The sequence below is a fragment of the Ranitomeya variabilis genome, chromosome 2, assembly GCF_051348905.1.
Source record: "Ranitomeya variabilis isolate aRanVar5 chromosome 2, aRanVar5.hap1, whole genome shotgun sequence".
In the NCBI taxonomy this organism is placed as follows: Eukaryota; Metazoa; Chordata; class Amphibia; order Anura; family Dendrobatidae; genus Ranitomeya; species Ranitomeya variabilis.
In genome coordinates, this window is record NC_135233.1 from 836,246,731 (window position 1) to 836,272,126 (window position 25,396).

The window sequence follows — 25,396 nt, forward strand, 5'->3', positions numbered from 1 at the left end:
GTAGTTTCGTTTCTGTGTCTGGAAAGCTCTTGTGATCTGAAATTGCCACTCTGATGTTATGAGTTAATACTAGAGTCTTAAAGTAATTTCAGGATGGTATTTTGATAGGGTTTTCAGCTGACCATGACAGTGCCCTTTCTGTCTTCCTGCTATCTAGTAAGCGGACCTCAATTTTGCTAAACCTATTTTCATACTACGTTTGTCATTTCATCTAAAATCACCGCCAATATATGTGGGGGCCTCTGTCTGCCTATCGGGGAAATTTCTCTAGAGGTGAGCCAGGACTATATTTTCCTCTGCCAGGATTAGTTAGTCCTCCGGCCGGCGCTGGGCGTCTAGGGATAAAAAACGTAGGCAACGCTACCCGGCTACTGTTAGTTGTGCGGCAGGTTTAGTTCATGGTCAGTTTAGTTTCCATCCTTCCAAGAGCTAGTACTTATGTTTGCTGGGCTATGTTCTCTTGCCATTTGAGAACCATAACAGTTTGACCGGCCAAAAAGGGTTAAATTAATTGACAGAGAAAGGAGAGAAAAGAGAAGTCTGCTGAAGATTTTTTTTTTTTTTTTTCCCCCTTCCCTTCAGTTCTGAGTGTGCTTGTAATTGAATCTCTTGCAAGTCTGCCTATATTGCAGCCTTTCTCTCTCTCTCTCTCCTTCTAATCCTGGAATGGCTCTGTGTTCACCTGTTTAAAATGGATATTCAGAGTTTAGCTGCAGGTTTGAATAATCTCACCACGAAAGTTCAAAATTTACAAGATTTTGTTGTTCATGTTCCTATATCTGAACCTAGAATTCCTTTGCCTGAATTTTTCTCGGGGAATAGATCTTGCTTTCAAAATTTTAAAAATAATTGCAAGTTGTTTTTGTCCCTGAAATCTCGCTCTGCTGGAGATCCTGCTCAGCAGGTCAGGATTGTGATTTCCTTGCTCCGGGGCGACCCTCAGGATTGGGCTTTTGCATTGGCTCCAGGGGATCCTGCGTTGCTCAATGTGGATGCGTTTTTTCTGGCCTTGGGGTTGCTTTATGAGGAACCTCAGTTAGAGCTTCAGGCGGAAAAGGCCTTGATGTCCCTATCTCAGGGGCAAGACGAAGCTGAAATATACTGCCAGAAATTCCGTAAATGGGCTGTGCTTACTCAGTGGAATGAGTGCGCCCTGGCAGCGAATTTCAGAGAGGGTCTCTCTGATGCCATTAAGGATGTTATGGTGGGGTTCCCTGTGCCTGCGGGTCTGAATGAGTCCATGACAATGGCTATCCAGATCGATAGGCGTCTGCGGGAGCGCAAACCTGTGCACCATTTGGCGGTGTCTACTGAGAAGACGCCAGAGAATATGCAATGTGATAGAATTCTGTCCAGAAGTGAACGGCAGAATTTAAGACGAAAAAATGGGTTGTGCTTCTATTGCGGTGATTCAACTCATGTTATATCAGCATGCTCTAAGCGTACTAAGAAGCTTGATAAGTCTGTTTCAATTGGCACTTTACAGTCTAAGTTTATTCTATCTGTGACCCTGATTTGTTCTTTATCATCTATTACCGCGGATGCCTATGTCGACTCTGGCGCCGCTTTGAGTCTTATGGATTGGTCCTTTGCCAAACGCTGTGGGTATGATTTGGAGCCTCTTGAAACTCCTATACCCCTGAAGGGGATTGACTCCACCCCATTGGCTAGTAATAAACCACAATACTGGACACAAGTAACTATGCGGATTAATCCGGATCATCAGGAGATTATTCGCTTTCTTGTGCTGTATAACCTACATGATGTGTTGGTGCTTGGATTGCCATGGCTGCAATCTCATAACCCAGTCCTTGACTGGAAAGCTATGTCTGTGTTAAGCTGGGGATGTAAGGGGACGCATGGGGACGTACCTGTGGTTTCCATTTCATCATCTATTCCCTCTGAGATTCCTGAATTCTTGACTGAATTTCGTGACGTTTTTGAAGAACCTAAGCTTGGTTCATTACCTCCGCACCGGGAGTGCGATTGTGCCATAGATTTGATTCCGGGTAGTAAATACCCTAAGGGTCGTTTATTTAATCTGTCTGTGCCTGAACATGCTGCTATGCGAGAATATATAAAGGAGTCCTTGGAAAAGGGACATATTCGTCCTTCGTCATCTCCCTTAGGAGCCGGTTTTTTCTTTGTGGCTAAGAAAGATGGCTCTTTGAGACCGTGTATTGATTATCGGCTTTTGAATAAAATCACGGTTAAATATCAATATCCGTTGCCACTGCTGACTGATTTGTTTGCTCGCATAAAGGGGGCCAAGTGGTTCTCTAAGATAGATCTCCGTGGGGCGTATAATTTGGTGCGAATTAAGCAGGGGGATGAGTGGAAGACCGCATTTAATACGCCCGAGGGCCACTTTGAGTATTTGGTGATGCCTTTTGGTCTTTCAAATGCCCCTTCAGTCTTTCAGTCCTTTATGCATGACATTTTCCGTGATTATTTGGATAAATTTATGATTGTGTATCTGGATGATATTTTGATTTTTTCGGATGACTGGGACTCTCATGTCCAGCAGGTCAGGAGGGTTTTTCAGGTTTTGCGGTCTAATTCCTTGTGTGTGAAGGGTTCTAAGTGCGTTTTTGGGGTTCAAAAGATTTCCTTTTTGGGATATATTTTTTCCCCCTCTTCCATCGAGATGGATCCTGTCAAGGTTCAGGCTATTTGTGATTGGACGCAACCCTCTTCTCTTAAGAGTCTTCAGAAATTTTTGGGCTTTGCTAACTTTTATCGTCGATTTATTGCTGGTTTTTCTGATGTTGTTAAACCATTGACTGATTTGACTAAGAAGGGTGCTGATGTTGCTGATTGGTCCCCTGCTGCTGTGGAGGCCTTTCGGGAGCTTAAGCGCCGCTTTTCTTCCGCCCCTGTGTTGCGTCAGCCTGATGTTGCTCTTCCTTTTCAGGTTGAGGTCGACGCTTCTGAAATCGGAGCTGGGGCAGTTTTGTCGCAGAGAAGTTCCGATTGTTCCGTGATGAGACCTTGTGCCTTTTTCTCGCGTAAATTTTCGCCCGCCGAGCGGAATTATGATGTTGGGAATCGGGAGCTTTTGGCCATGAAGTGGGCTTTTGAGGAGTGGCGTCATTGGCTTGAGGGGGCTAGACATCAGGTGGTGGTATTGACTGACCACAAAAATCTAATTTATCTTGAGTCCGCCAGACGCCTGAATCCTAGACAGGCGCGCTGGTCGTTGTTTTTCTCTCGGTTTAATTTTGTGGTGTCCTACCTGCCGGGTTCTAAGAATGTTAAGGCGGATGCCCTTTCTAGGAGTTTTGAGCCTGACTCCCCTGGTAACTCTGAACCTACAGGTATCCTTAAGGATGGAGTGATATTGTCTGCCGTTTCTCCAGACCTGCGGCGGGCCTTGCAGGAGTTTCAGGCGGATAGACCTGATCGTTGCCCACCTGGTAGACTGTTTGTTCCTGATGATTGGACCAGTAAAGTCATTTCTGAGGTTCATTCTTCTGCGTTGACAGGTCATCCTGGAATCTTTGGTACCAGGGATTTGGTGGCAAGGTCCTTCTGGTGGCCTTCCCTGTCTCGAGATGTGCGAGGCTTTGTGCAGTCTTGTGACGTTTGTGCTCGGGCCAAGCCTTGTTGTTCTCGGGCTAGTGGATTGTTGTTGCCCTTGCCTATCCCGAAGAGGCCCTGGACGCACATCTCGATGGATTTTATTTCGGATCTTCCTGTTTCTCAGAAGATGTCTGTCATCTGGGTGGTGTGTGACCGTTTCTCTAAGATGATCCATTTGGTTCCCCTGCCTAAGTTGCCTTCTTCTTCCGAGTTGGTTCCTCTGTTTTTTCAAAATGTGGTCCGTTTGCATGGTATTCCGGAGAATATCGTTTCTGACAGAGGAACCCAGTTCGTGTCTAGATTTTGGCGAGCATTCTGTGCTAGGATGGGCATAGATTTGTCTTTCTCGTCTGCTTTCCATCCTCAGACTAATGGCCAGACCGAGCGGACGAATCAGACCTTGGAGACATATTTGAGGTGTTTTGTGTCTGCAGATCAGGATGATTGGGTTGCTTTTTTGCCTTTAGCGGAGTTTGCCCTCAATAATCGGGCCAGCTCTGCCACCTTGGTGTCTCCTTTTTTCTGTAATTCGGGGTTTCATCCTCGATTTTCTTCTGGTCAGGTGGAATCTTCGGATTGTCCTGGAGTGGATGCTGTGGTGGAGAGGTTGCATCAGATTTGGGGGCAGGTAGTGGACAATTTGAAGTTGTCCCAGGAGAAGACTCAGCTTTTTGCCAACCGCCGGCGTCGGGTTGGTCCTCGGCTTTGTGTTGGGGACTTGGTGTGGTTGTCTTCTCGTTTTGTCCCTATGAGGGTTTCTTCTCCTAAGTTTAAGCCTCGGTTCATCGGCCCGTACAAGATATTGGAGATTCTTAACCCTGTGTCCTTCCGTTTGGACCTCCCTGCATCTTTTTCTATTCATAATGTTTTTCATCGGTCATTGTTGCGCAGGTATGAGGTACCGGTTGTGCCTTCCGTTGAGCCTCCTGCTCCGGTGTTGGTTGAGGGCGAGTTGGAGTACGTTGTGGAAAAAATCTTGGACTCCCGTGTTTCCAGACGGAAACTCCAGTATCTGGTCAAATGGAAGGGATACGGTCAGGAGGATAATTCTTGGGTGATTGCCTCTGATGTTCATGCCTCCGATCTGGTCCGTGCCTTTCATAGGGCTCATCCTGATCGCCCTGGTGGTTCTGGTGAGGGTTCGGTGCCCCCTCCTTGAGGGGGGGGTACTGTTGTGAAATTGGATTTTGGGCTCCCCCGGTGGCCACTGGTGGAATTGAACTGGTGTGCATCATCCCCTCTGTTCACCTGTTTCCATCAGGATGTGGGAGTCGCTATTTAACCTTGCTCCTCTGTCACTTCCATGCCGGTCAACATTGTAATCAGAAGCCTTTCTGTGCATGTTCCTGCTGCTAGACAACTCCCAGCTAAGTTGGACTTTAGTCCTCGTTTGTTTTTGCATTTTGTTCCAGTTCACAGCTGTAGTTTCGTTTCTGTGTCTGGAAAGCTCTTGTGATCTGAAATTGCCACTCTGATGTTATGAGTTAATACTAGAGTCTTAAAGTAATTTCAGGATGGTATTTTGATAGGGTTTTCAGCTGACCATGAAAGTGCCCTTTCTGTCTTCCTGCTATCTAGTAAGCGGACCTCAATTTTGCTAAACCTATTTTCATACTACGTTTGTCATTTCATCTAAAATCACCGCCAATATATGTGGGGGCCTCTGTCTGCCTATCGGGGAAATTTCTCTAGAGGTGAGCCAGGACTATATTTTCCTCTGCCAGGATTAGTTAGTCCTCCGGCCGGCGCTGGGCGTCTAGGGATAAAAAACGTAGGCAACGCTACCCGGCTACTGTTAGTTGTGCGGCAGGTTTAGTTCATGGTCAGTTTAGTTTCCATCCTTCCAAGAGCTAGTACTTATGTTTGCTGGGCTATGTTCTCTTGCCATTTGAGAACCATAACAGGCATGCTATTCCATCCGGTTTCAGTTTAGTTGGACCATCATTTATTTTTCAACAGGACAATGACCCCAAACACACCTCCAGGCTGTGTAAGGGCTATTTGACCAAGAAGGAGAATGATGGGGTGCTACGCCAGGTGACCTGGCCTCCACAGTCACCAGACCTGAACCCAATCGAGATGGTTTGGGGTGAGCTGGACCGCAGAGGGATTTATTCAAAATTCAAAATCTCTTCACTGGCTCCCATTCCCTCAGCGTATCCAGTTCAAACTACTAATACTGACCTACAAGGTCATCCATAACCTGTCTCCTCCATATATCTCTGAACTATTCTCCCGATATCTTCCCTCACGTAATCTCCGGTCCTCCCAAGACCTCCTTCTCTCCTCCACACTCATCGGCTCCTCACCCAACCGCCTCCAAGATTTCTCCAGAATATCTCTCATCCTCTGGAATTCTCTGCCCCAACAAATCCGACTATCAACCACATTCGGATCCTTCAGACGGAATTTGAAAACCCACCTCTTCAGGAAAGCCTACAGCCTGCACTGACCTTGCTGCCTCCTCACCACAACCGAATCTACCGCCTCACCAACGCCAGAGCTCCTACAACCCTCAACCTATTGTCTCCATCCCCATCCTGTAGAATGTAATCCCGCAAGGGCAGGGTCATCGCCCCTCTGTATCAGTCTGTAATTGTTAGTTTGCTTACTGTAAGGGTTATCTGTAATTTGCACGTAACCCCTTCTCATGTACAGCACCATGGAATCAATGGTGCTACAGTTGTGGCCAAAAGTATTGACACCCCTGCAATTCTGTCAGATAATACTCAGTTTCTTCCTGAAAATGATTGCAATCACAAACTTTTTGGTATTATTATCTTCATTTAATTTGTCTTAAATGAAAAAACACAAAAGAGACTGAAGCAAAAAGCAAAACATTGATCATTTCACACAAAACTTCAAAAATGGGCCAGACAAAAGTATTGGCAACCTCAGCCTAATACTTGGTTGCACAACCTTTAGCCAAAATAACTGCGACCAACCGCTTCCGGTAACCATCAATGAGTTTCTTACAATGCTCTGCTGGAATTTTAGACCATTCTTCTTTGGCAAACTGCTCCAGGTCCCTGATATTTGAAGGGTGCCTTCTCCAAACTGCCATCTTTAGATCTCTCCACAGGTGTTCTATGGGATTCAGGTCTGGACTCATTGCTGGCCACCTTAGAAGTCTCCAGTGCTTTCTCTCAAACCATTTTCTAGTGCTTTTTGAAGTGTGTTTTGGGTCATTGTCCTGCTGGAAGACCCATGACCTCTGAGGGAGACCCAGCTTTCTCACACTGGGCCCTACATTATGCTGCAAAATTTGTTGGTAGTCTTCAGACTTCATAATGCCATGCACACGGTCAAGCAGTCCAATGCCAGAGGCAGCAAAGCGACCCCAAAACATCAGGGAACCTCCACCATGATTGACTGTAGGGACCGTGTTCTTTTCTTTGAATGCCTCTTTTTTTCTCCTGTAAACTCTATGTTGATGCCTTTGCCCAAAAAGCTCTACTTTTGTCTCATCTGACCAGAGAACATTCTTCCTAAACCTTTTAGGCTTTTTCAGGTAAGTTTTGGCAAACTCCAGCCTGGCTTTTTTATGTCTTGGGGTAAGAAGTGGGGTCTTCCTGGGTCTCCTACCATACAGTCCCTTTTCATTCAGACGCTGACGGATAGTACGGGTGGACACTGTTGTACCCTTGGACTGCAGGGCAGCTTGAACTTGTTTGGATGTTAGTCAAGGTTCTTTATCCAACATCCACACAATCTTGCATTGAAATCTCTTGTCAATTTTTATTTTCCGTCCACATCTAGGGAGGTTAGCCACAGTGCCATGGGCTTTAAACTTCTTGATGACACTGCGCACGGTAGACACAGGAACATTCAGGTCTTTGGAGATGGACTTGTAGCCTTGAGATTGCTCATGCTTCCTCACAATTTGGTTTCTCAAGTCCTCAGACAGTTCTTTGGTCTTCTTTCTTTTCTCCATGCTCAATGTGGTACACACAAGGACACAGGACAGAGGTTGAGTCAACTTTAATCCATGTCGACTGGCTGCAAGTGTGATTTAGTTATTGCCAACACCTGTTAGGTGCCACAGGTAAGTTACAGGTGCTGTTAATTACACAAATTAGAGAAGCATCACATGATTTTTCGAACAGTGCCAATACTTTTGTCCACCCCCTTTTTTATGTTTTGTGTGGAATTATATCCAATTTGGCTTTAGGACAATTCTTTTTGTGTTTTTTCATTTAAGACAAATTGAATGAAGATAATAATAACAAAGAATTTGTGTTTGCAATAATTTTCTGAAAGAAACTGAGCATTATCTGACAGAATTGCAGGGGTGTCAATACTTTCGGCCACAACTGTATATAAATAAATAATAATAAAATTGAAGGCATTCTGAACCAGCATGGCTACCACAGCATCTTGCAGCGGCATGCTATTCCATTTGCGTTTAGTTGGACCATAATTTATTTTTCAACAGGAGAATGACCCCAAACACACCTCCAGGCTGTGTAAGGGGTATTTGACCAAGAAGGAGAGTGATCGGGTGCTACGCCAGATGACCTGGTCTCCACAGTCACCAGACCTGAACCCAATCGAGATGGTTTGGGGTGAGCTGGACCACAGAGTGAAGGCAAAAGGGCCAACAAGTGCTAAGCATCTCTGGGAACTCCTTCAAGATTGTTGGAAGACCATTCCCAGTGACTACCTCTTGAAGCTCATCAAGAGAATGCCAAGAGTGTGCAAAGCAGTCATCAAAGCAAAAGGTGGCTACTTTGAAGAACCTAGAATATAAGACATAATTTCAGTTGTTTCACACTTTTTTGATAAGTATATAATTCCACATGTGTTAATTCATAATTTTGATGACTTCAGTGTGAATGTACAATTTTCATAGTCAAGAAAATACAGAAAAATCTTTAAATGAGAAGGTGTGTCCAAACTTTTGGTCTGTACTGTGTATTGTATTTTATACAAAGTATTTTTGGAACAGTTGTTTTTTTTTGCTTCTGTTAGTCAACCACAAACTGTGGGAAAAAAATCTGACATGTTCCATTAGCAGCTGTAATACCGACGCAATGCTTCTAGGAGAGATTATGGTGCCATACGGAAGCACGGAGATTTGGGGCTTTGTCTGGGGCTGTGCAGATGGCTCTGCCGTGTACATGAAGCTGTAAGCCGGTTACAGACACCCTATGGTGAGCTAAGTTTAGTATAATAGAGCTATGGAAGGTCAGTGTATTAGGGCAGCAATGCTGATACTATTACATGGCTGCAATGCAGCCTCGGCTCAGTCACCCATATACTAGTTATCAACTCCATCCAGTGTCGGACAGGGGCGCCAAGGACCCACCAGTAACATCAACTCCAGGGCCCCACTTTCAGTTACGTGCAAATACGACTTTATCCTTATTCACAAATTTCTATAGCAATAAATTGGATAGATTGTTAAATGAATAAGATGCTGCCTTTATCTGTATATAGTGATTCAAGTATGTAGTACCCAGTACTGCTCATATAAGAGGGTGGTGCCCACTCCTGCATAAGGGCCCACCAGAGGATTCTCCTGATCTCCGGTGAGCCAGTCTGAGTCTGATTCCATCTATGTTTAGTTGGAAAAAAATAGATACGTGATTTTATTCCACTATTTTATGCCTGCTTCATGTTTTCATCACATTTTATCATGTCCATTTTTAGCCCATAGAAGTCAGTGGCCCAAATTTAAAAATGCATTTTCCATTTTTGCATACTTCACACTTGTGAATTGTTCCATTCTTTATCATCTGTATTTCAGCAAAACCCACAAATCACAATTCAAAGCGAAAACAGATACAATAAATAACAGGACATAAAATCACAGATCTATATTCAGAAATGATTCCTTTTTGTGCCGTACTGTGCTCTACAGCCCGGTTCACTCGGAGACTCCGCCGTAAGTTCTGTTGCTGCATTCTGTACTTTTTTCTGCTAAAATGACGACCCCAAGAGTAGAAACCAAACCGACCACATTGAGAACATGGGTCCGCTAGGGGATGATTGTATCCGTCACATACAAGGTCACTTTCTGTTTTTCTGTTCTTCTGACAGGACGGTAGTGTGAACCAAGCATAGGCTGTCAGTTTTTCTTGCTTATTTGTTCACTTTGTAAAGGGTTAACTCTTTTTATGTGTTCTGTAATAGTTATTCTGAGACACAGAAGCAGCACTCGTGAACTACACAAAACAGGGTTGTGACATCAAAAGTGATGTTTGGAACATGGCGCGTATAAAAAAACACTATGGCCCTGATTCATCAAAGCTTTTACACCAGAAAACCAGAGTAAAACACATAGAAAAGTTGCCAAATGTTGGCGGCGTGCCAAACATGGGTGACTCTTGGCATTTACGCCCCAATTTTAGGCAGCTCTGCAAAACTGAGTGGCGCTGAGGAGAGGCCGGGGTGGGCATGGCAGCGGCGGTCCGTCACATTCAGCAAAAGTGCAGGCGTATCTTACACGTGCGCCTCTGAACCTTTGGTTAGTCGTGTGGGGTCCATTGGATCCCAAGAGGGATTGTTTTTGTCATTTTTCCGCCAGTATGGGAGGTCGGTAACTGTGCGTTTCCCGCAGATTCCTAGCTGGGGCGCCACTCCCTCCTCAGTGCATCGCGAGACGCGGCGCTGACTACAACTGCCACAGTGAGGTGCGCGACTAATAGAGTATTTTGGTGCGGCTGACTGAAGATTAATGAATTAAGACTGCTGTGCAAAATGTCACGTTCAATTAATCAGCCCCTAAATTCTTTCTTGTTCTCCAGCTTTTTTTTTCAAGTTATTGGCATTTTTTACCTGTTTTTGATTTGTACCAAATACAGTCTTGGCACCCTTGAAATTGTTCCAGAAAATTATTGCAAATATTTTGTTATACACGTTTATTTCCTTTGTTTGTATAGGAACAACAAAAAAAAAGAGAAAAAAAGCAAATTGGACTTAATTTCACACAAATCCCCCAAAATTGGGCAGGACAAAATTCTTGACATCTTTCCAAAATTGTGGGTAAACAACTTTGTTTCAAGTATGTGATGCTTGTTCAAACTCACCTGTGGCAAGTAACAGGTGTGAGCAATATGAAAATCACACTTGAAACCAGATAAAAAGGGGAGAAGTTGACTCAATCCTTGTATTGTGTGTCTGTGTGTGCCACACTAAGCATGGAGAACAGAAAGAGAAGAGAACTGAGGACTTGAGAACCAAAATTGTTGAAAATTATAAACAATTTCAAGGATACAAGTCCATCTTCAGAGATCTTGATGTTCCTTTGTCCACGTTGTGCAACATAATCAAGAAGTTTACAACCCATGGCACTGTAGCTAATCTCCCAGGATGTAAACGGCAGAGAAAAATTGATGAAAGGTTGTAATGCAGGATAGTCCAGATGGTGGATAAGCAGCCCCAATCAAGTTCCAAAGAAATGCAAGCTGTCCTGCATGCCCAGGGTGCATCAGTGTCAGCGCAAACTATCCATTGACTGTTAAATAAAATGCTATGGCAGAGGACTCAGGAGGACCCCACTGCTCTCACAGAGACTTAAAAAAGCTAGACCACAGTTTGCCAAAATATATGTGAATAAGCCAAAATCCTTCTAGTTAAGAGTCTAGTGGACAAATTAGACCAAGATAGAGCATTTTTGTAAAGCACATCATTCTGTTTACTGAAAAACAGAATGAGGCCTACAAAGAAGAGAACACAGTACCTACAGTCAAATATGGTGGAGGTTCAAATGTTTTGGGGTTGTTTTACTGCCCCAAGCTGGCTGTACTGACTGTGTGCAAGGCATCACGAAGTCTAAAGATTAGCAAAGGAATATGTCCAGTGTCAGAAAGCTGGGTTTGCTTCATAGGTCATAAGTCTTACAGCAGGACAATGACCCCAAACATACTTCAAGAAGCACCCAGAAATGGATGAAAACAAAGCGCTGGAGAGTTGTGAAGTGGCCAACAATGAGTCCGAATCTAAATCCCGTTGAGCACCTGTGGTGAGGGTGCCAACAATTTTGTCCGGACCATTTTTTTAAAAATTATATTATATCCAGTTTGCCTTCTTTCTGCTTCTTTTGTGTTGTTACATTTCACAAAAAGGAAATAAACATGTGGAATTGCAATAATTTTCTAGGAGAAATACTTACATTTCTGGGATAATTTCAAGGGTGCCAAAACTTTCGGCCATGACTGTACTTTTAAAGGGAACCTGTGACCTGAATTTGGTGGGTCTGGTTTTGGGTCATATGGGCGGTGTTTTCGGGTCTTTTATTAACCCCTTTTTGTCCCGCTGGCTGCATGCTGATCGTGAAATTGACTTGCCGTTGATTCGCCGGCGCACTATGTCCCGGAAGTATTTAGCTGTGTTCCGGGACATAGTGCGCCAGCGCATGCGCACTAATGGTTTTCGGCTTTGCCCGCAGTTGGACTATGGAGGAAAGCGAGTCAACGGCAAGTCAATTTCGCGATCAGCATTCGGCCAGCGGGACAAAAAGGGGTTAATAAAAGACCCCAAAACACCGCCCATATGACCCAAAACCGGACCCGCCAAATTCAGGTGACAGGTTCCCTTTAATTTGAGCTTTTTTTTAGAGAAGCTGCCACCTGAGTCGGCTTACTGATGGCAGCCAGGAGTGTGTGACCGGAGGCACCGGGAGTATGTGACCGGAGGCACCGGGAGTATGTGACCGGAGGCACCGGGAGTATGTGACCGGAGGCACCGGGAGTATGTGACCGGAGGCACCGGGAGTATGTGACCGGAGGCACCGGGAGTATGTGACCGGAGGCACCGGGAGTGTGTGACCGGAGGCACCGGGAGTGTGTGACCGGAGGCACCGGGAGTATGTGACCGGAGGCACCGGGAGTATGTGACCGGAGGCACCGGGAGTATGTGACCGGAGGCACCGGGAGTGTGTGACCGGAGGCACCGGGAGTATGTGACCGGAGGCACCGGGAGTGCGCCGTATTCAGAGCAGACGCTCCGGCTGTGACTACCTCAGATTAGTAAGAGGTGAGGTACATGGAGAGGCCGGGACTGCAGGACCCGACTACCTAGGAGTGTAGTCTGCAACCATGGCGACACGAGACTCAGTGCCGCCGCTCCATTCTCCCGGCTGGAGGCGCTGCTAGCATTGTGGGGCGGCAGCATCAGTAACGGTGCCCGGAGCGGGGGCGATATATAGGCCGTGACCTCCCATATTTGGGGATGGGGGTGAGGACACGCGCTGCTCCCCCCCGGCCTCGGATTGCAATCTCCGCAGACGCCATGTTGGTGAGGTAGAGGTGACACAGCAGCTGATGGAGGGGCTGACTCCGTGACGGCGCCCCCTGGGCTCCAGCCGTGACGTCACGCCTCCCCCCCAGCCCATTCATTGTTATGGTATCTGCCGGTGTGTTATCTGCCTCCCCGTGACCCCGCCCCTCCGCCGCCCCGCCCCCGCGCCCCTCCCCCTCCGCCAGCCGCTGCAGGGCTCTTGTTTCTAGGATGGAGTTACCGCTGTGCCCCGTGTAAAGTTTCCCAGCTCCGGTGTTGTGTGCCCGCTGTGACTCTCCCCTCTCCGCACACAGGCCCGGGACCCCGCACCTGGCGACATGTGGAAGCTGAACAAGAGCAAAGTTCTCATAGAAGAGACACCTGATGAAGAAGGGCAGGCTCCGCCGGACCCGCAGGTAACCGTGCACCGGGAGGGGCACCCAGATGTGCGCTGCTGGCGATGGGGAAGCCGGGCGTGGATGTAGCAGAGCTCAGCTAGTGGGAGAGCCAGGCGTGGATGTAGCAGAGCTCAGCTAGTGGGAGAGCCAGGCGTGGATGTAGCAGAGCTCAGCTAGTGGGAGAGCCAGGCGTGGATGTAGCAGAGCTCAGCTAGTGGGAAAGCCAGGCGTGGATGTAGCAGAGCTCAGCTAGTGGGAGAGCCAGGCGTGGATGTAGCAGAGCTCAGCTAGTGGGAGAGCCAGGCGTGGATGTAGCAGAGCTCAGCTAGTGGGAGAGCCAGGCAGCGGCTACACGGGACAGGAGCGCTCCGCAGCCTGTGTGCGACTCACTGCTGACAACACAGTTCCTGTGCTGCTCACTGATGGAGCGCCAGCATATTCCGCAGCGCTCTACATGTATCATCACTGTCCCCATGGGGCTCACACTCTACATTCCCCTCAGTGTGTCTCTGGAGTGTGGGAGGAAACACACACAATAGTGGGAGAACACTCAGGACCCCAGCGCTGCAGTGCTAACCACTGAGCCACCATCTATGGCACGTGAGCCATGTCCAGCTTGTGACAGAAATGTCAACACATTTGGAAATGTGTGATTCTGTGTTTCTACATACCCAGCTCTGCTACATATTACATATCTAGCTCTGCTGCGTGTTTCATAGTCTGCTGTATTGTGTGTGTTACACAGTCATCTCTGCCATGTATACATGTTGCCCAGTCGGCCCTGCTGTGCCTGTTGCTTAGTCGGCCCTGCTGTGCCTGTTGCCCAGTCTGCGCTGCTGTGCATGCTGCTTAGTCGGCTCTGCTGTGCCTGTTGCTTAGTCGGCCCTGCTGTGCCTGTTGCTTAGTCGGCCCTGCTGTGCCTGTTGCCCAGTCTGCTCTGCTGTGCATGCTGCTTAGTCGGCCCTGCTGTGCCTGTTGCCCAGTCTGCTCTGCTGTGCATGCTGCTTAGTCGGCCCTGCTGTGCCTGTTGCCCAGTCTGCGCTGCTGTGCATGCTGCTTAGTCGGCTCTGCTGTGCCTGTTGCTTAGTCGGCCCTGCTGTGCCTGTTGCTTAGTCGGCCCTGCTGTGCCTGTTGCCCAGTCTGCTCTGCTGTGCATGCTGCTTAGTCGGCCCTGCTGTGCCTGTTGCCCAGTCTGCGCTGCTGTGCATGCTGCTTAGTCGGCCCTGCTGTGCCTGTTGCTTAGTCGGCCCTGCTGTGTCTGTTGCTTAGTCGGCCCTGCTGTGCCTGTTGCTTAGTCGGCCCTGCTGTGCCTGTTGCTTAGTCTGTGCTGCTGTGCATGCTGCTTAGTCGGCGCTGCTGTGCCTGTTGCCCAGTCTGTGCTGCTGTGCATGCTGCTTAGTCGGCCCTGCTGTGCCTGTTGCCCAGTCTGTGCTGCTGTGCATGCTGCTTAGTCGGCCCAGCGAGTGCCTGTTGCCCAGTCTGTGCTGCTGTGCCTGTTGCCCAGTCTGTGCTGCTGTACCTGTTGCCCAGTCTGTGCTGCTGTGCCTGTTGCCCAGTCTGTGCTGCTGTGCCTGTTGCCCAGTCTGTGCTGCTGTGCCTGTTGCCCAGTCTGTGCTGCTGTGCCTGTTGCCCAGTCTGTGCTGCTGTGCCTGTTGCCCAGTCTGTGCTGCTGTGCCTGTTGCCCAGTCTGTGCTGCTGTGCCTGCTGCTTAGTCGGCGCTGCTGTGCCTGTTGCTTAGGCTGCTTTCACACATCAGTTTTTTGCCATCAGTCACAATCCGTTGAATGTTGAAAAAAATGGATCCGTTGCAGACTGTGAAAAACTGATGCGACGGATCCGACTAGCTGATCCAGCTAATTGGATCCTGAAGAAATCAGAGCATACTCAGTTAAAAAAAACCAAAAAAACGGAATCCGTCGCCGGATTCCGTCATTTGTAGGATCCGGCACCATAGGCTTTCATTCTAGCAAATGACGGACGGCTGTCCGTTTAATCGACGGACACAAAAAACGTTCCTATGCACGTTGTCTCCAGCCACCGGAAAAACAATTTTTGACGGATCTGGCGAACGACGGATGAAACGTGAGGCCATCCGTCGCTAATACAAGTCTATGAGAAAAAAACGGATGCTGCGGCAACATTTGCCGGATCCGTTTTTTTTTTTAAATTTGCCGGATTGTGCCTGACGGCAGAAAACTGATGTGTGAAAGGGGCCTTAGTCGGCGCTGCTGTGCATGTTTCTTAGCTGGCGCTGCTGGGTCATTGGTGCAGTGAGCTTGTCATGTATTTTTAGCAGTCTCTCCTTCTGGGTCAGCTGTGTTTTCCCAGCTAATGATGTGCAGTTTACACTAAGCAATGCCAGCAGAGGCACAACATGCAGCACCCTTTCCTGCCTGGGGCACAGGGGGAGATGACGACTGTGGCTGGCAGCTCATGTGTTACTCCTGCCCCGGCAGTGCCCCGGAGACCCGCTCCACATGGCTGTGCTCCCCTTGTCAGGCTGGGGTTGTAAATAAACCAAAAACAGGCAGAGATGCTTACCTGTCTAAATGGGCCTCAATACAATTGCACTTCCAGGGTGCAGCGGACCCAAGTAAAATGGCACAGCGCCTTCGCGTGTTGTGCCAGTTACAGCAGTGGCACATGGATGCCAGGACGGGGTGTACTTACTATACCAGTACAAGGCTCGCCAGCTCCTGCCCTTCTCCTGACTTTCTAGGACTCATTTGCTCGTTGTTTCCACTTTGTGACTTGTTACTTTGGTTGATGTTTCCTGTTGGTGGCTTTGTGGTTGGAGGAGACGATTCAGGGAAACTCTCACGGCTTAGGCCATCCTCAGTACATGGGGAGAAGCCGCAGAGTTCTCTGTAGTGGGTCATGTAGGGTCTCTTGTCCCGGGTGGTACCGATCAGTTTCTGGATGGTTTGGGCAGTTCATTTACAATAGGGCTGGTACAAATAGTATTTCTGGATAAAAGGTTCTTCCATGCCTGCTAGCTTTTAGTAGGGTGGGCCTTGCACAAGCAGCTGGTGTGGTCTGTGACCCCTAGTGTACGTGGATTGGGGACATTTTTGCTGATGTGAAGGTGGCAGCAAAACCTGCAATGGTGAATTTATCTGTATGGATTTATTGGGAATGAAGCCGCACACCTCCTGAGTTGCAGCAGCGGTAACATGTCCGGCATAGCATGACATACTGTGGATCCTGTTGAGTGACCTGTTCAGGATGTCAATGCCCCTTAAAGGCATCCTTTTCAATGTTTACTTTTGCATTTGTGCATGTTGCCTCTTCACCACCTATTGGAAGTAGCAATCCTTAAAGTCAATATCGACGCTTTAAAAAGTCTTGTCACATGACTTAGGATAAAAACCGAACCAGAATCTCAATTTGCAGTAACGTGTTTCGGGGTGTTGTCACTCCTCAGTGCAAAGCATGAGATCTGATTTGGCTGTATATACTTTTAACATCTGGCTGTTGTAGTTTAGTTAAAATAACGATAAACAAATTGGAGCAAAAAACACCCAAATAAAAGGATAAAACCATGTTTGGGTGAAATGGCCTGTAATGGGTTTCTCCACAGTGAGTGAATTGGCTCGCTCAGCTGTCACCAATACCTCCTCTTCTCATTTTGGGTTCCTACTTGATGTGAACCCCACTGATTACATGACTGATGATTCATTCAGAAAATCCCATCCTCTGATAATAGCCCCATCAAATCCGTTATCAACAAATGGAAGGAGCGTGGTACAGCAATAAACCTGCCAAGAGAGGTAACTACACCCGTCAAAACTTTCAGCCTCGGCAAGGATGGCATTAATCAGAGACCAAAGGTAACCCTGAAGAAGCTGCAGAGTTTCCAAGCAGACACTGGAGTATCCGTCTATACATAATAAGCCATACACTCCATAGAGGTGGCCTTTATGGAAGAGTGGGCAGAGCAAAATTATTTATTTACACACAAAAATTGTAAGGCTTTTTTTGAGTTTGGCAAAAGACATGTGGGAGACTCCCCAAATGTATGGAGGAAGGTGCTGTGGTCAGATGAGACCAAAATTGAACATTTTGCCACCAAGGTAAATGCTATGTCTGACACCAAACCAACACAGCTCATCACCCCAAGAATACCATCCCAACAGTGAAACATGGTGGTGGCAGCATCATGCTGTGGGGATTTTTTTGGCAGCAAGGACAGGGAAAATGGTCTGAGTCGAGGGGAAGTTGGATGGTGTGAAATACAGGGATATTCTTGAGCAAAACCTGTTTCAGTCTGTCAGTGATTTGAGACTGGGGCGGAAGTTCACCTTCCAAAAAGACAATGACCCAAAGCCTACTGCTAAAGCAACACTCGAGTGGTTTAAGGGGAAACGTGTAAATGTTTTGCAGTGGTCTAGTCAAGGCCCAGACCTTAAGCTGTGTGCACACGATGCGGATTTAGTGCGGATCCGCAGCGTTTTTTTCCGCGCAGAAACGCTGCAGATCCGCACTGTGATTTACAGTACAATGTAAATCAATGTAAAAAAAAAAAGCTGTGCACATGGTGCAGAAAAATCAGTGCGGAATTGCTGCGGATTTCAAAGAAGTGCATGTCACTTCTTTTGTGCGGATCTGCAGCGTTTCTGCACCCTTCCATAATAGAAATCCACATTGGGAAAAACTGCAGAAAATCCGCACAAAATCCGCATCAATTCCGCACAAAAACCGTACTAAATCTGCAGAAAAACCGCGGCAAATCCGCAGCTGCGGATTCTGCCAGGAGATGCAGATTTTGTGCAGAAAATTCTGCACATAGCCTTAATCCAAAGGGGAATCTGTGGTCAGACTTGAAGATTGTTGTTCACCAGAGGAAACCATCTAACTTGAAGGAGCAGGAGCAGTTTTACCTTGAGGAATGGGCAAAAATCCCAGTGACAGATGTGGAAAGCTCATAGGGACTTACCCAAAGTGACTTGCAGCCAAAATTGTCGCAAAAGGAGGCTCTGCAAAATACGGACTTTTGGGGGGTGAATAGTTATGCACACTGAAGTTTTCAGTTATTTTCTATTATTGCTTGCTTCACAATATAAAGAATACCAACATGTTCACAGTTGTAGGCATGTTCTTTACATGAACTGATGCAAACCCTAAAAAAAGTGAAATTTAAGGTTTTGAGGTAGAAAAACATGAAAAATGCCAAGGGGTGAAGGGTGTGTGTGAATATACTCTTGCAAGCCACTGTATTATATATGATAACAAAGGTCTAAGAAAAAATGGGCAGCACTAAATAGCAAATTCCATGCAAAAAACTGGTGTATTTATTGGTACATGTGGACTGGTGGCAATGATTCGGCTGAAGAGCTAGGGAGACCTTGCTTCGGTTTTTGCATGGAAATTGCTACTGAATGCTGCCCCTTCTTTTTGCTTTTTTTTTTATATATCACAGGTTGGTGGATTTCATCCCATTTGGTGGCTCCTTATTCCTATTTATTCCTGTTTTACTCCATATACAGTATTTATATAGACACATCCCTGTGTCTGTACATACCCATGTATCATTGCTCTGCGTGCACAAAAGCAATGATGTAGGAGAGAACTAAAGCAGGCATTGTAGATGAATTTGTTTCGGGCTTCATAAATATGGCTACTGGCTAGAAAACTAGCATAAATGCATGGATACATTTTATCTGCTGTAATTACCCATAGGCCGGCGTCACACTAGCGAGTTTTATGGACGTATGAGAGGTGCAGAAAATACGGGGGCAGATGTTTGTAGCCAGGGGGGGGGGCAATAACCATGGACCCTCTCTAGGCTATTAATATCTGCCCTCAGTCACTGGCTTTACCACTCTGGCAGAGAAAATTGCGCGGGAGCCCACGCCAATTTTTTCCGCGATTTAACCCTTGATTTTACAAGCTACAGCGCCCAAATTTTGCACATACACACTACTAACATTAGTAGTGTGGAATATGCAAAAAAAAAAAAAGGGATATGAGATGGTTTACTGTATGTAAACCATGTCTCATATCCTGTCGGGTTTGTGAAGGAGAAAGAAAAAGCCGGCAATTGAATTACCGGCTGTTCACATATCTCGCGCCAAATTAAATATAAATACAGCGTGTATATATATATATATATATGTGCCTCAATTATATATATATATATATATATATATATAACATTTGAGCACATAAATCCATTAGATGTCGGTTTTGCAAGCCTGCGAGAAAATCTCGCAGTACGGATGCCATACGGATTACATACGGAGGATGCCATGCGCAAAATACGCTGCCACACCCTGCCTACGGATGACATACGGATCACTATTTTGGGAACATTTCTGCGTATTACGGCCGTAAAAAACGGACCATATTTACATACGCTGAGTGTGACGCCGGCCATATAGTTGAGCAAAGAGAATTTAAAGTTACAGTAAGTTCCAAAGCATCCTCCTGTAAGAAACCATTACAAGTGACATACTGTGCGTGGCTGGTACAGTGAAAGGAAGAATCCACATAATGCCGACCTGCCGCATAGCATTCTTTTGGAAACATAAAAAGCACTGTATGCTTCTGTATGAAATTGGGGAAACAGTAAGCCTCTGTAGAAGTCTATGGGAGCAGCACTGCACTAATTTACCAGTGGAACCCATCATTTACTTATGTGTGGACGGGCTTAACCCCCGGAGCTTTTTTGGGTTTTGCATTTTCGTTTTTCGGTCCCCTTCTTCCGAAAGTCATAACTTTTTTATTTTTCCGTCAATATGGTAATGTGAGGGCTTATTTTTTGCGGTACGAGTTGTACTTTTGATGGACACCATTGGTTTTACCATGTCCTGTACTAGAAAACGTGAAAAAAATATATTCCAAGTGCGGTGAAATTGCAAACAAAGTGCAATCTAACAGTTGTTTTTTGTTTGGCTTTTTTACTAGGTTCACTAAATGCTAAAACTGAACTGCCATTTTGATTCTCCAGGTCATTACGAGTTCATAGACACACATAAACATGTCTAGGTTATTTTTTATCTAAGTGGTGAAACAAAATTCCAAACTTTGTTAAAAAAAAAAAAAATTGCACCGTTTTCCGATACCCTTAGCGTCTCCATTTTTCGTGATCTCGGGTTGGGTGAGGGCTCATTTTTTGCGTGCCAAGCTGACATTTTTAGTGATACCATTTTGGTGCAGATGTGATCTTTTGATCGCCCGTTATTGCATTTTAATGCAATGTGGCGGCGACCCAAAAAATATAATTTGGGCGTTTTAACTTTTTTCTCACTACGCCGTTTAGCGATCAGGTTAATTCTTTTTTTTTTTTTTTAATAGATCTGGCGATTCTGAATGCGGCGATACCAAATATGTGCATGTTTGATTTTATTTTTATTGTTTTATTTTGAATGGGGCGAAAGGGGGGAGATTTGAACTTTTATTTATTTATTTATTTTTTTAAATATTTTTAAAAACATTTTTTTTTTTTACTTTTGGCATTCTTCAATAGCCTCCATAGGAGGCCATAAGCTGCCATAACCCGATCAGCTCTGCTACATAGAGGCGATGTTCAGATCACCTATATCTTGTAGAAATTCTGACTTGCTCCAAGAGACCTCGGGTTGTCATGCCGACACATCGGTGATCCGTGATCACATGACGCAGGTCACCGGTGTGCGTATTTCTGGCGCGATTGCCGGAAGCACCATTTAATTGCCGCTGTCAGAGTTTGACAGCGGCAATTAACTAGTTAATAGCCGCTGTGGATCGCGATTCCACCTGCGGCTATTGCGGGCACATGTCAGCTGTTCAAAACAGTCCCGGGAAAGATGTGGGCTCACCACCGGAACCCACATCAAAAGGAGGGATGCTGATATCGGTGTACTATTACGCTTGATGTCGGTAAGGGGTTAAGGGGGTGGTCAGAAGTCCAAATTAATTTTCCTCCTAAATCCCTATCTATTTAATGCAATAATCTAAATTACTTTCTAATATACTTTAATTAAAAATTCTAAATCCATTTTTCCCTACACCATCTAAAGGCTTTTCTATTTTTTTTCACTTCCCTTTTGGTGACGCCTTATTTGAGAATCCCGATGCATGCTGGGATACTCAAAGGAAGCATCATGAAGGGGTAGAGGCTGCTGTTCTCAGTGATGCTCTTTTCAATGACTGGGCTAGTCCTAGCGTGACGTGTACAGTGACCGCGCGCTGTCTGTGGCCGGCTCAGATCAGCAGTCACGAGCCGGCAACAGAGCAGTGTCGGAATACCCGGTGTACAGAGACTAGTGACATCTCTGGCAGGGGCGACGCATTAAAAACGCTTCCATTAGCACCAAAAGAAGTGTAAAGAAAACTCATCAGAAATACATGCAAAAATGCTACTGCTTTCTGGCTACAGCCTGTGTTTTTCATGCAAAATAAAAGAATGCTTTGTGTGAACGTTTTTCCTCTGTGTTAATGTTGCAGAAAATCTTCTGCATTTCACTGTGTAAGCAAAGTGGATGTGACTTCTTGAAAACTCCATGCCCACTGTGCAATAAAAGATACTGTTGAACTGTGTTTTTAGGTGCAGTATAAAAACAACTACATTAAAAAACTTGAAACCAAAAATGCATCAAATGAAGGAGAAAATGCAGCAAAAAACACAATAGTCAAAAGATTTTTGTGTGTTTTGGTGCAGAAAAATGCGGCATTTACTCTACGTGTGATCTCGGCTTAAGCCTGCTCTCATTCTCTACTTTGTGAGTTTTCCCCTTTGTGTCCTAGTCTGGTAATATATCTGACACTCGTGCAGAATGGTTTCTACTTGCACTAAATTGCAAGTTAAGAGATAACACTGGAACAACTGTTTGGGCATCTGCAGCAGGCTAGATAACAGGCCATGTGGGAGTTTTCTTTGGGACTTAGGGTATGTGCACACGTCAGGATTTCTTGCAGAACTTTCCTGAAGAAAACCGGAAATTTTCTGCAAGAAATCCGCATGTTTCTTTTTGCGTTTTTTTCCCGTTTTTTTCGCGTTTTTTTTAGCATTTTGCAAGCGTAATTAGCGATCTGTAGCATCGCTTGGAAAACTGATTGACAGGTTGGTCACACTTATCAAACATAGTGTTTGACAAGTGTGACCAACTTTTCACTATAGATGCAGCCTATGCAGCATCAATAGTAAAAGATAGAATGTTAAAAAAAAATAAAAAAAAATGGTTATACTCACCTTCTGCAGACAGCCGATCTCCTCAGCGGCTTCCGTTCCTATAGATGGTGTGTGCAAGACCTTCAATGACGTCGCGGTCACGTGACCGCGACGTCATCGTGGTCATGTGACCGCGATGTCATCGCAGGTCGTTCACACACACCAGCTATAGGAACGGAAGCGGCAGCGTGCACCTGAGAGGCGGGAAGACTGCGGGGGCCATCGAAGGTGAGTATATGACTATTTTTTATTCTTTTTTTTTTTACCAATTATACGGTGCCCAGTCCATGGAGGAGAGTCTTCTCTCCTCCACCCTGGGTACCAACCTCACATGATCCGCTTACTTCCCGCATGGTGGGCATAGCCACATGCGGAAAGTAAGCAGATCAATGCATTCCTAGTTGTGCGGAATCCCTGCAATTCCGCAAATTTAATGAACATGTTGCTTTTTTTTCCGTGATGCGATTTTTTTTCGCAGAAAAAAATGCAACATTTGCACAAGATATGCGGAATACACTGAAAATAATGGGAGGCATATGTAAGCGTTTTTTTCGCGTTTTTATCACATTTTTATAGTGAAAAAACGCAAAAAATACTGAACGTGTGCACATGGCCTTAGGAAGCAACGTCCTTGACAAGACCACCCCCCTGTCCAAAGCAGATTTCTTCGTCTATATATTATGCATAGGACCATTTCCTTTGGAAATTGAAGTCCGATATAGTCATCGTTCTGTGTGAACACCGTGCACCATGTTTCATGATCACTAAACACTTGTCTGACATCGTTTGCTTGGCGTGAGTTCCGAATCCCAAAGCCAGTTTTGGTTTACAAATACTGAGGTAAAAAACTCACCAGATACTCAACGTGTGAACATGGCTTTATAGAGCACACAGGAGTGCACGTTCTTGTGTATGGCGGATTCAGGAGAGCTATCAGCTGAAGGATCGTTCAGTTTACACACATCTACTGTGTATGGTTACAGTGGGAATAACTATAATGAACTACTGGAAGGTAAAGCAACAGGAGGGCCACATGGCCAGAATCATGTTGTCCACCAACAAGACAATGTCAAGTTGGAGAAATAGAAATAAAGAAAAAAAAATGTTGTTTTCACGTACTTAGTACGGACATGGGTGAGTGGTTACAAATTGTTGAAGGGCTTGTCCAGTACTTTCGTATTGATGGACTATATAAATCAGACTGAACACAGACCGCAATGCACTGAGTGGCCAGTGGCTTTCCTCACCCAAGCATGAAAACTTCATATATTTCTATGCACCTGTCACGCCCGGGTCGGGAGAGCTGCTGGCTAGTTTGAGCATTACTATCTGATCTCGATCTGATTTATAAGGCCTTCTGACTGTGCCCTTCGGATAGGTCATCAGTATCAGATTGGTGGAGTTGTGACACCCGCACCACGCCAATCAGCTGTTCTCTGTGCCGGCGATGGCTGGATGTGATCGGTTGTGGAGTAAAAAAAACACTAGTCTCTGTCTACTGTTAAGCGGCCACATAGCAGGTGCAGAGCCGCTTCTATTCATTTGAATGGATGCAGGTGAGCAGTATGATGTGGCTGTCGATGCTATGTAATTGATGTAGCTGTGCAGATCTGCAACAGCCCACATCACCCAACAATGGTATTGGCTAATCAATGGGTGGCACATTGGGGTGACCGATCCTAATGATATGATTTAATTGGTCAGTACCTAGTTTGGAGAGTTCTCCTCAGGAACTCCTTTTAAAGAGAATGTCAGGTCCCACCGTGCCCCCAGAACCACCCGTAGTTGTGTTTACATACCCTAAGGCAGGGTATTTAGCTATGTGCACACGATCAGTAAACTCTGCGGGTTGGACACTGCGTACTTACAGCATAGTGGAGGAGATTTCAAGAAATCCCATGTCTACTATGCGTACACAGACGCCCACGGCTCACCCGCGGAGACGGACATGCGGCGCGTCTCTCCAGACCGCAGCATGTTAATTTCTCTTGTGGAGACGCTAGTCTCTGCAGCAGAAATTACATCAAAAGAATGTATTGGACGCGGTGAATCCTCACGGTTCAGTGATCAAATACGGATTCACCTGCATTCGATAGACGGCAGCGCTTTGGAAATGGTGAACATGCACTGCATCCAAAGCACTGTCACTTCTGGATCGTGTGCACATACCCCTTACAGTCCCTTTATTACATTACACACATAAACAGATCTTTAGAAAAAACATTTAAATTCTAAAGTCAGTTTACGATATGTAAATGAGAGCTGTGACTAGTCGATGGGGAGTTCGTGTCCCCAGACTACTCGGTCCTGTGGGTGTGATAACATGCTAAATGGGCCAACTAGCGTGGAGACACCAACTCCCCATCCACTTGTCAAAGCCCTCATTTACATATCATAAACTGACTTTTTGCAACTTAAGATATTTTACACAATAAATCTGATGCAATACCTTGAGGGTAAGTGCACACGCTGCGGATTTTGCTGCGGATATGCAGTGGATTGGCCGCTGCAGATTCGCAACAGTTTTCCATGCGCTTTACAGTACCATGTAAACCTATGGAAATCAAAATCCGCAGTGCACATGCTGCGGAAAAAAATTCTTTGTGCGGATTCCACAGCGGTTTACACCTGCTCCATAATAGGAATCCGCAGGTGTAAAACCACAGGTGGAATCCGCGGTAAATCTGCAGGAAATCCGCAGTGCGGTTTACCTGCGGATTTACCAAAATCAGTACGGAAAAATCTGCAGAGTAAGGCCTCTTTCACACTTCCGTCTTTCAGCTCCCGTCACAATCCGTCGATATTTGAGAATGCAAATTTTCAGGATCCTGCATTTTCTCATAGACTTGTATTAGCGACGAATTGTGACGGATGGCCATCAGTTTCATCCGTCGTGCACTGGATACTGCGTAAAAAAAACGGTCCGTCGGGCAGAGAAACGTTTTTTTCTGAACGTCGGAAAATCGGTCAGCGACGCATCCTGCGCTGCTCGTCACTGGCTACAATGGAAGCCTATGGGCGCAGGATGGGTCGCTGCCTGTGA

At 45.9% G+C, this 25,396-nt stretch overlaps 1 protein-coding gene across 5 annotated transcripts in view; it reads left to right on the top strand.

Annotated features, from left to right (window-relative positions):
• The window catches only part of TDRP (testis development related protein), a 268,472-nt gene that overhangs the window by 116,478 nt on the left and 126,598 nt on the right, over positions 1-25,396 (top strand). For 2 of the 5 annotated variants that reach the window (XM_077290083.1, XM_077290087.1), the window contains exons 1-2: positions 12,742-12,762; positions 13,119-13,220. In XM_077290083.1, the coding sequence (XP_077146198.1) occupies positions 12,757-12,762; positions 13,119-13,220 (108 nt within the window). In that variant the 5' untranslated portion in view covers positions 12,742-12,756. Of the gene's footprint in view, positions 1-12,741; positions 12,763-12,809; positions 12,828-13,118; positions 13,221-25,396 lie in introns of those variants that run through there. The other 3 variants (XM_077290088.1, XM_077290084.1, XM_077290085.1) reach the window with 2 other exon arrangements.